An 11302-nucleotide genomic window follows, 5' to 3' on the forward strand; every position below is an offset into this window, starting at 1 on the left:
CACATTAAGAAAAGCAAGGGTAGCACAACCATTATTTTCTACCACAGCTGCTTGCCTATATGAACATAAGTGATATTCCCAAATAATGGGCTGTCTGCCCCATTTTCTGTTCTTCAGTATGTTAGTCATGGGATTGGTGCTTCACATGAAAATGAAAGTTCTCTGTCTTAGCTAAACCAGTTGGTTTACTGGTGATCATAACTTACCCAAATCCCTTCATCTGCTTTTGTATTGTCTCCTCAACTTCTCAGCTGTTTAGAGATACTGAATTTAAATGAAACCTAAACCCCAAGTCAAGGTAGTGTTTACATGTAAAGATGAAGGTGGTGTGATTTCCCCACCCCTTACTTTCTTCAAATTTTTTGTTCCAGTCAGTAGCATCATAGTATGCAGCTAGGGCTCTTTATTTGACTTTCAGGAAAGCTAGTGGATGTTCAGTTTATGCTGCCTCTTGACTAGTCTTTTAGGAATTTTCTTTTTTCTTCTCAACTAATTAAACTTTTGTTATTTCCTTCGCCTCTGCTGAGAGGCTGCTTTGCCAACTTTCATACTCACTATTGTTTTATCATCCATTGCACTTCCTGGAGAGTAGATTGCCTCTAACATTGTTTTTGCTTTTAAAAGTAATCCTGTAAGAGTTTCCAGCATTGAGTTTGACTGTTGTTGTCTTGAAATGCATTTTATTCTATATCAAACATGCCTTAACTGATAGAGCAAAGCTCTAGTTCCATCTGGAATAAGGCAGAAGACCTGAGTTTCTTGAATGGAACTGATTCTAGATATTGTTCTGATTAAAACAAGACAAAGCAGGACTCTTTGTCAGCACAGTCAAAAGCCACCAGGATGTTGCCCTTTGAATTGGTATTATTAAATGAAATGCAATACTTAGTTTATTTTGCAATGAGTAGTTGACAATTAATTTAAAACATAGTTCTACATAAGATGTTGCCTAGATACCCAGTCCTGCTAAATCTTTTAAATAGATAAACTGCTTTTAGTTTTCCTTACAAGAGGTCAGTATAAGCTTTCCCCATGCATAGTTGTTTGGATGGACATTGTCAGAGCTGCCACCTGCATGTTGTTTGAACTTATCAGATATGGCAGTTCCTGTTATACTGCAAGGGTGCCCTGTGATGACACTGGTCAGGGCTCCTCTCTGCACTCTGGGTATGTGGCAGCGCGGTACGCCTTCCTCCTTCAGGTAGTGTTTCCCTAGGGAGTACTCCGCTTCCTGAGGTGGTTTTCCGAAACAGGCACAACGGCGAGATCTGCTGAGACCTGCAATGCCTGCTATTATTCGTGGGGGTAGACCTATTTCCCCAGACTGGCCAGTGAAATAAGGAACAGGGCCATAAAGCTGAACCTGCTGTTCTCCCAGAAAATGCAGAATTAGTGCCAATAAATTCTTAATGTGCTTAAAAACATTGGAGTTAATTGGTTTGTGCTTTTTTCTAAGAGTAGATTTAAACAGTATGAATACCATTTGGCCTTTTTTTTTTTTAATTTAAAGTATCACTGTGTTTTATTTAGCATTTAAGAATTTTAAGAACTTTTTAATATGAAAAATACCTCTTTTTGATGATATTCCCAATCTTATTTTCAAGAGTCTGTTTTGTTTTCAAAATGTCATATTTAGAATAAAGAATGGAAGTAGTTGCCCAGGGCAACAGCTGCAGTGTACATGTGTATAGCAGGAAAGGGGAAGGACAAATGCATTCTAAATAATGTTTTAGCAGTTTAAGCAACCTTTGGTGTGAGGAGTTTTCGAACTCATGAAGCCAGAAGACAAATCTTATAGACTTTGGGAGCATAAGGTACATTTTTGGTAGTTTAGAAAACTACCTTTTAGGGAGGAAAGACTTTGTTTGTTTTGGTTTTTTTTCTTAATGAGGTCATTTTGACAGTGGGAGTGAAACACTCAACAGCTTAAGATTCAAACTGGGGGAGGTGGGGTGTTTTGGGGACTTTTCCTGGGTTTCTTTAATAGGATTTCAGCTGCCTTAGAAGTCTTCATCCTGTATCTCTTGGAAGACCCATGGTATATCATCAACTCCTAAAGGGCTGGAGTTGACACCCCATCATTTTTCAAGAGATTTTGTCCTCCTTTTGTTGGAATGGGACTTTGTTTGGACTCATTTATAGATGAGACTTGTATTTATAAAGTTATTTTATAATTTTATACTGTGGAACAGCACCCAGTAAAAATTTGGGAAGTAGGACTATGCATGAACTAATGGTACAGAAGTCAGCTGCTAAAAGGAGCTTGGGCACTTCTAGCACTGCAGCAAATGTCTGTATCTTTGGAGGCCCCAACTGCGTTTAAAATCTGCCTCTTGGGACTTCAGAAGAGAAACTGCATTCACCACAGGGTTAGTCCTTTAAAACAGAGACTGAACAGTGATGGTGCTGTCATCTGGGGAGGGGGATCCTTGGGAGTTTAATCAGGATGTAAACAACCTCTATCCATTCTCCCAACAGTGGGAAAAACAGGAGGTTATATGAATGAAAAGGACAATTTGAATTACAAGCAGATTAGTTTTAAGGTTCCAGTGTGGGCAGAGTAAGGGAAACTACCTCCCCCTAAGGACAAATACAACTGGCATCTGTAGAAGTTATTTTGGTCTGGAAATTTTGTTACACTTGTTACAAAGTATTGTTAGATGTTGAAGGCTTTTATAAATCCTTTTCTTTGAGTTGCAATAAATAGGTAAAAACTTAGTGTATTTAGGATGGTTAAAAATTTTGGTTGTTTGAAGTAATACAAACAAAATACACTCCAAAAGTTGTGGGCCATATCTGTCACTGGGTATTCAGTGCAGGTATCTTAAAGAGCACATAAACATGGGGTTTCACTGAGCATGAAGCCTCATGATTGCCAATATCATTTTTTAATTCCTTCTCTTTGCTGTCATGTTTCAGGGAATATACTAAGGTGGAAATATTTCATAAAATGCATGCGATATATTAGTGCAATCAGGAATTAAAGATTGGGTTTGCTTCATAGTTCACTCTAATATTTGCAATCTAAGTACTACAGCACTGTGTTAGTACCTGAGAGTAGGACTGGTATTGTATAAAATTGCAGTATGACAGACAAGAGATTAGAAGTTTTGATTGTGTTCAACAAAAAAGAAAGAAGTGGCTTAAATGGTCATAATATTAATATTTTGTGTCTTGCCTTGTTACCTCAAGAACTTTAGTGTACACTTAAATGCTTTGTTAAAAGTTGCCTCTAGCACCATGAGGAACGGAAGCCTTTCCTCGAGAAAATGAGAATTTGATTTGTGTCGAGGAGCTAGAAAACCAGGAATCTCTACAGTACAAAAATCAATCTATTAACTGTCAGACATGAAAAAAATAAACTACATAGATGTTAATTAAAAAAAAAAAGGTAGGATTCCAATAATGAGTTACTAATGTACGTACTATTTGTTTGCTGCTTTGATTTGGTATTATTCTTCCGGAGAATCTCCCAGATTCTCCAAAATCAAAACTGGTTTGATTTTAAGAATTTAGTCTTTGCTGTCGTTCAGCTGAAACATCAGCTTGACGATTCATTCATTAGCTGCTGAATATTGTTTTGTTCAGTTAGCTACAAACTATAATGAATGTTTTGCCAAATAAAGAGTGTCAAATTGGTGTCCAGATAGTCTTGGATATACTGGTCAGTCTCTTTTTATTCTCACTCAGCTGTGTTCTATGAGGTAAAGAGTTGAGGCCTGGCTCTGCAGTTGCCACTCACAGAACTGCAGCGTATTGCTAGTGCAGGAGCAAAGATGAATTGCTGTAACTTGAATAACACATTTGTGAGGTCAGCTATTTTGGTTTGTAGAACACTGTTGCTACAGTGCTCCTGTACTGTTCCTACAGTTGCAGGCAGGCACTCCTAGAGTTGTAGATGGTATGTTCTGGAATACTTACTGCATTTTTTTTCAAATACTTATTTAAAGGCAACCCACTGAAGGTCGATCCCGTGATGGTGGTTTACGTCTTGGAGAGATGGAACGGGATTGTTTGATAGGTTATGGAGCCAGCATGCTTTTATTGGAGAGACTAATGATTTCAAGTGATGCCTTTGAAGTGGATGTTTGTGGACAGTGTGGCTTACTGGGGTACTCTGGCTGGTAAGTTGTCTTAACTGTAATGGTTTTTTTACATCATGGTGTCACCTCCTCACTTTGTCCATGTGACATGTTTCATATTTTCATAAAACCCCTTGACCTCAGGTGCATAAAGCAAAGTAGTACAGAGTAAATGGGCCTCCATGTAACAGAACCTTGCCCTTGGCTAAACCTTCTCGGTTTTAAAGTGCTCACAGACACCAGTTAACAGTCCCACACGCCTTAATCAAAAGCAGTGTCAACGTTCAAAATTGGTGTTTGGAAAATTGGTGACAGGGAAGTATTCTTTGTAATGGTCTGATTGAAAACAAGGAGCTCCTCTTTGAAGTGTCAGACAAATGCAGCAATGCCATGTTGGAGCATGAGAGACAAGCAGCTCTCTGGTTGGAAATTCTGCCCAGCTGCCTTGTCCGTAAGAAACTTACCTCTATACTAGCTAATGGTCTTGCTGTCTTACTCTGAGTCCTAAGCCAATACTGAGTTTATCTGCAAACAAAATGGTTTTCCAGGTAGGGGAAGCATAAAACTGGATGTCAAAACTGCGTGGAGCTCACCGTGTGTTATACTATGGGCTTTGCTCTAACCATCTTTTCTCCACAGTAATTTTGAGATGCTAGATTTAAAGCTGCCCTGTAGTGTGTTGGAAATACACCACTATTATTAGAAGATAGGGAACTTCTTTTTATGTTCTTTAGAGGTGTGAGGGAAATTATTTGCTTTTGGTTTTGTTTTAGCCAGGCAGAACAACAGACTTGTGAGACCAATAGGAATTTATGACATACAGCATTCTTGCAAGCTGTGAAAACAGGTGGCCAGGAATACCAAGACTAAGGGAGGAAAAAATAAATGGTGTGAGTTCAAGTTACAAGTTACTGTAATATTTATGTCAGGGGAAGATGGGGAGTTGGAAGAGGAGAAAAATTCATTTCTAAACACCTCAAAAGAACATTGTTGGAAACTTGCCGCATCTTGGAGATCAATATCAATCTATTGGAAGAGGCAGGAAATTGGACTTTATTCACTTCAGTGCTTCGAGAGTGATTTTTCCATGATACAATGAAGTAGGAAAGTAAGGTGTGTTCTCAGTTTGTAGATGTGTAAAAGTGACAGCTACCGTTTCTGCCCTTTGCTCAGGCCTTATTCTGAAGCATGGGGCTTCTGCCCAGAAAGAAAGCATCACATCTGTCTGCTAACAGTAGTAGCAGTATTTCTGCTCCTTTTGGAGCAGAAGTTCAGACAGAGATAGGTAAACACATGTGACATTCAGGGGAGAACGAAGGCCTGCTCTGTGCATCCTGTTCTGGTTGGTGATTTTTAGTTCGGTGTTGTCCTATTGGCTTTCGTGCAGTATTTTGGAGAGTTCTCGAGTGTGTTTACACCATGTGTAACAAGTGAGGCCTTTTTCTGATCCAGCTCTCTTAAAACTACTGCAGTGTAAAGAACTGTTAAAGGAAGTTGTGTGAAAGGAAGGGCATGCAGTAAGTCAGCCAGCCAACCGCTTCTAACTGCGTAAAGCACTGCCTTAGAAATACTCACATGCAGATGTAGCTCCATTATTTTTTTGATAAGACCTTGGCTTTCAGAGCAGTCCTTGAAGATTTTCAGAGACCGCAGGAATTGAGGGTGCCTTGAAGAGAATTGGGAATTTACTTAAGAAATCCTATTACATTTTATTTTTAAGGTGCTGTTAATGTTCCAAACTCCATATTTTGTAACTCTTTTTTAAAGAACTGTGAAAGAAAATAGCCTCAGACAGAGCCAGACATTCTTACAATCTGGTCCTGTGAAAAGCTGTCTGCTGTGTGAGAGTAATCAGTACGAGGTAGTTACTGCTAAATGGTATGCTGTGTCTACCGGCAGCAGAAGAAGCAAGTGGCCCTATAATGAGGATCACACTAGAGACCAAATCACAAAGAGAAACTTCCAAAGGGGCCTTTTCAGTGATTCTGGTATTAACAAGACATTGCTAGAAGAAACCTTTTAAAAACATACTGTTTGGGGGCTGGCATTAAAGCCAGTTGTTCTAAGGAAGATGAGCCCTGCCTCCCGGACAAAGACTGAGTATGTTTTTCTGCAAGATAGTAACAGGAGATCAGTGCTGGGGACTGAGCTGGTACTTTTGCAGGGGAAGGGGACTGTTGTGGCAGTGACAGAGTTTGTCCCCATAAAAAATACAGTAGAAACTTACTGTGTCATACCAGTTTTATGCAAATTTTCCAAGGTTGCTGTTGTACAGGTACTTGGGGGCAGGACTTCACTGAACGCAATGAGCAGAATTTGGTTCTTTCTTATGCCAAATTGAGAAGTCCTTCTGATCCCTAGAGTCTGAGCATTTTCAAATATACATGAGGAAAAACTTTGTTTCTGGTCCAGATTCAGCCTTAGAGAAGTTGCCTTTTCATGTCCTGTTAAGTATTCTAGTACCAAACTGGCCTTTCAAATACATAAATTTGTGATTTCTGTTTGGCAGAGCTTCGTACGTACTGCACCTTAACCTTTCTGGGTGATCCCCATCCAAGTACAAAGCAGGCCCAGAAGGGTGTAGCTTTCAGCATGGGTGTAATGAGCAGTCTCTGCTCCTCAGACCCTAGTAGCTGTAGTCAGGTGGCAGACATGTCATAGCAGAAGAGTTGTGCCTCATCAGACTTCCAGGGCTTGCGAGGCTGCTTCTGTATAGAGCGATTGCTTGCTATGTTATTATTGGAAAATGGCTTCTGCTAAGGTCACTTCCACCCACCATAAAATGTACCTGTCCCTATAGATTTGGGCTGGGGAGTAGTTACAAACCTGCAATTGAGGTCTGTTCTGCTTTAGAGGCATGCTAGTTGTTAACATTTTCCCTATGCAACAGTGTCTACAGGAGAAGGCTGTTGCAGGGAAACACCAAGTTCAGTCTATTACCTTCATCCTGCCTATAGTCATATTTAGACAAATCCAAAGCAATTACTGAGATCAAGTGAAGCTTTATTCGTCATCATGATATGCAGAAATGTAATTAAGGCTTCTGTACCATTGGTTAAAAGCTTTCTTGGTTTGAAAAAAAAAAAAAAAGAAAAAAGAAAATAGTCCAAATATGGAGCATATGGAGGTCAAGGCAACCACAATTTTTGTGGAAAATAACCAGCTCTTTGACATGCTCTTTAAGTGTGTCTGTAAAAGAGAAGTAGCAAAGTCTGAAAAAGTAACTGGAAGACTAATGCCAGCTCTCATAACCAAGAACCTTGTTAACACTAACCAACTTTATTGGACCTGTCTCCAATGACTTCCACATGCTCTAGATCAAGGTCACTTTTAACAGCAACAAGTGACCAAAGCTTTGGCTTTGCTGTAGGTATTGACTCTCAGCCTCATTCTGTACCAGAAGCATGTAGGAATTTTGCTAATTCTTCCTTAATTGCATCTTCAAATTGTTATGACTTTATGGCAGAAATATAAATCTGAAACACAGATGCAAAAGAAGATCTTTGTCAGATCATGAGAAAGTGCTGAGTTCCTCTGTGTTCCCAAAGGCCTGGCATTCTCAACTCTTTAAAACCAGAAGAGGGAACATACTGGAGATTGGAAACTGATATTTATATAGAAAGATGTTTTGGTTTCCTTTGTGTGTACGCAGAGTTTGAAATGAAATAATTAAAGCAGTTGCTGCCACCACTGAATTTGAGTCCTGATGATGGAAAGATGGCTGAGTGACCAGCCTCTATATTCCTTATATGATCAAGGTTATATCTCTGTGACAAAAAAAATCCCTTTCCCCAAATTTTAAGATCATTATTTGACTAAAACGTGCAAAGAATATGCGCTAAAGCAGTTTTACTGGTTTCCTGGCTTGACTAAAGCTTTGGCTGTTGACACAGAGAGACGTAAGTTGAAGAATGCCTCTTTTCTGAACTGTGACCTGATTTGAGACATTATAGGGTGAAACTGTATATAAGGAAAAAAACAAAGTGTGAACCTTCTTTCTTCCTGCTGTTTTTTGTGGCATGTATGTAAGACAGAAACTGGACCATTAGCCGCGTTCTCAGAAATAGCTGGCTTTGTTCACATCCTTTCCCTCATTACCCAATGCTGAATTTGCCTTGTCAGTTATGTGAGTGGTGAAGAAGCAGGTGTCAATCCTGTTAGCTACTGAGCACTGTGATTCTCCTCCAAGAAAAGCCTAAGTTTAACATGAGACTCCTATTGGCTTCAGTCAGATGGTTTAAGGGCTTAAAGTTACAACTTACTTAAGGGCTGAAATGTGTCTCAAGCACTTGGCTCTTCCTAGGACTGAGACCAGTGTTTAAATGCAGGTGGACAAGGAAACCAGTGGATAGCAGTCACTGTTGTGTTCTGCAGAACTTCATTTATGCACCAACTCTGACCTTCTTTCTGTTTGTTTCTCTAGGTGCCACTACTGCAAATCATCATGTCATGTGTCTTCTCTGCGCATACCTTATGCCTGTAAACTCTTATTCCAAGAACTGCAGTCAATGAACATCATACCTAGGCTAAAACTAGCTAAGTACAATGAATGAACATGAGGAAAAAAATGGAGAAAAGTACTTGCAGAAACTGAAATCCAGCATGTATAACTGGAAGACTTTTTTTGGTGAACAGGAGTAACTCTAAAATCTGAGTGGGTAGAAGGGAGGTGCAAGACAATGTAAGGAATCTTTCTTACAGATCCTACCTAGTTTTAAGGTGACAGGGGAGATTCTCTCAGTAGAATACACTGGAAGCAGTTACGAAAGCCTTGATTAGTCTGAATGAGGGAATTGTGGAATAAGGCCATGATCCAGCAAAGTACTTGCATCACTTCAAACAACCCAATGCTTGGTTTTGAAAAGTGCTTTACTGGACTAGGGCTTGAGCTGAGCTAAACACAAATCTTATTCAGAGAAGTTAAAAACGTTTTCCAGACCAGTGTAATATGAAAGACTAATAAATGTTTTAAATAATACTGCCTGAATATGTGTTGATGGTTGTGTAAGGATGGTAAAGCCTTCTTATAATGTCTAAACCATTTTCCTATTCCTAAAGCATTTTGTTAAAGCATTAAAATTTTGTTAAGTACTGTCAGATGGAGAGAAATTAAACTACTTTCTTAAGAACCTGAAATCGGGCATTTGGACTGGGATTTCAGTATGCAGGTGCATTTGTGTGCAAGCTATGGTAGTGTTATAGTCAGCCTGTTTTCAGCTAAACATATGCAGTTTCCGTGAAGTTCAAGGGAGGTGACTGCGTATGCAGCAAGTGCATGTTAGAGCTTGTAAGCTTGTATTCGTAGATACCGTTTAAAATCCTACCGAGTAGATACAGTAATATACTAAAAAGCCAAAGCCCTGAAAAAGTGGGCTGCAAACACTGAGATATGCTATCCTAGAGGTACTAAGGTATGCTAACCTAGAACTTCAGAACCTTTTTAAACTATGGGCATAGCTAAAACTTTTTTTAAGAACAAAACAAACAAAACAAGAGCCATGAAGAACAACAAATCCTTCACTGATAGTCAGTCAGGTGCGAATGACCTGAAAGGATTTAGGAAGGGCACAGCTGATTTTTTTTTCCCTGAGATCTAAGGCCTAGAACTAAAACAGCAGGTGAACCAAAGAGTCACTTAGTACCCTAAACTCACTTGAGCCCTTACTCAGCAAAGCATGTGGTTAATGTTTTAAGCAAAGGAGTAGTCCCACTGAGGTTGAGATGAAGTATGTGCATGTTCAGGTGCTTCAGAGCAAGGCAGCACTCGAAGTCAGGGAGGATGCAGAGCACTGCCCATGACGTGGAAGTCCTGAGATGTTCTTTGGCTCCTTGCATGGCTGAATTGTGCATGCTGACCTTGATGCTGTTCCTGAAGTCACATTGCTGCTGTTCTCTTAGCTACATAAGAAGCACAGATGAGTATCAGCCTGAGAAGGCTTCTTTGCAAGCTTCCACCAAAATGCTTAAACTAGTAGTTTTGTGTCTGGGTTACAAATCAAGTCTGAAGAGATAGATTCTACTTTTCTAGGGCTTTTTGCAATTGGACTAATGGCAACACAGATGTCAACAAAGGACATTTGGTTTGGAAAAACCTTTTGAAGCACCTCTATCAGGATCTAAATGGTTCAGGACTATTTACAGAGAGTTAACAAGAGTGATGTACTGCTTCGACTGGAGGAATAGGTTAACCAAAAGCCCTGACCAAATGAAGAACCTTTGCTCTGCTCCCTGAGAGCCTCCAACAGAGGCTCGGGTGCACCAGCAGAGGGAGTGAGCCTCAAAGACTACAGCCCACTGGTGGGGGAATATTTGGCCTGGATCAAGTAAACTACACTGAGGGTAAGGTGCTCTTGCTAGCTAGTCCTCTCTGAAGTGGTCCCTTAGGTTAGAGGGTCAGAGCTGCAGGACACTGAAGACTAAGGTGCGTGTACAATTACACCTGCAGAAATTGAAGCAGACTTAGTAGAGATGGAGAAAGGAGCAAAGGAGTGTGCTCATGAATAAACCTGTTGAGAGAACAGATCTGTGTGCAGCCCTGAGGGGGAACCTTGCAGTTAGTTTACCTCAAGCTGACGAAAGTGTGGGGATTAAAGGTTTTGTGAGGGTGAAGGAAATCCTCTGTAATAGATGAAGTTTAGGAAGAAAGGGGCAGCCTTAGCAATGATGGATCCAGAAGAACATAGAAACTAGATATGTCTGGCAGAGCAAGTGAGGGTCACCTGCTATCTAGTGATACCTACATTTGTTCCATTTGCACATCACTGCTGTCTAACCTAAGCCTATGCATACAGCAGAGGCTTAGCTGAGTGCAGCTTTGAGTTGAAACTCAGATTTTTACTTCTTGCCTCTCTTTAAGAGGCTACCCACATTCCAATGCAATAGACACCTGCACGTAATCTCTTGGCAGTGCAATAAGCATTACAAAACCAGTAGCAGAAAGGGAGCAAACAGCCGTGGATTCCTGGAACATGGTTGGTTGAAGTGGCAATTCAAGGAAGGAATCCTGCTGCAGCCAGTAAAATATTATGACACGTGGACTGATGAGGTAAAATACATCCTCAGAACGCCAGAGCTGTCGCACTGCTTTCCTCTGGTGAGCCTCATCCTTGTGGCCCTTGAATTATCTTGCTAGCCAACCTCCCCTCCCCCCTGCTTTATACAGTGAATGCCTTCACAAAGAGGTCTTCTGTCAGCCAAGCGCTGTGCTGCTGCAACTAGAC

General features: G+C 40.3%; 1 protein-coding gene across 1 annotated transcript in view; it reads left to right on the forward strand.

Moving 5' to 3' along the window:
- The window catches only part of POLR3B (RNA polymerase III subunit B), a 74084-nt gene extending 65024 nt beyond the window's left edge, over positions 1-9060 (forward strand). Inside the window, exons 27-28 of the mRNA XM_062602709.1 lie at positions 3951-4124; positions 8506-9060. Of these exons, the coding sequence (XP_062458693.1) occupies positions 3951-4124; positions 8506-8635 (304 nt within the window). The 3' untranslated portion in view covers positions 8636-9060. The remainder of the gene's footprint in view (positions 1-3950; positions 4125-8505) is intronic.
- The last annotated feature ends 2242 nt before the right edge of the window (positions 9061-11302 follow it).

This window comes from Pezoporus occidentalis, unplaced genomic scaffold (assembly GCF_034315485.1).
Source record: "Pezoporus occidentalis ecotype Australia unplaced genomic scaffold, CSIRO_AGI_Poc_V1 ctg78, whole genome shotgun sequence".
Taxonomy (NCBI): Eukaryota; Metazoa; Chordata; class Aves; order Psittaciformes; family Psittacidae; genus Pezoporus; species Pezoporus occidentalis.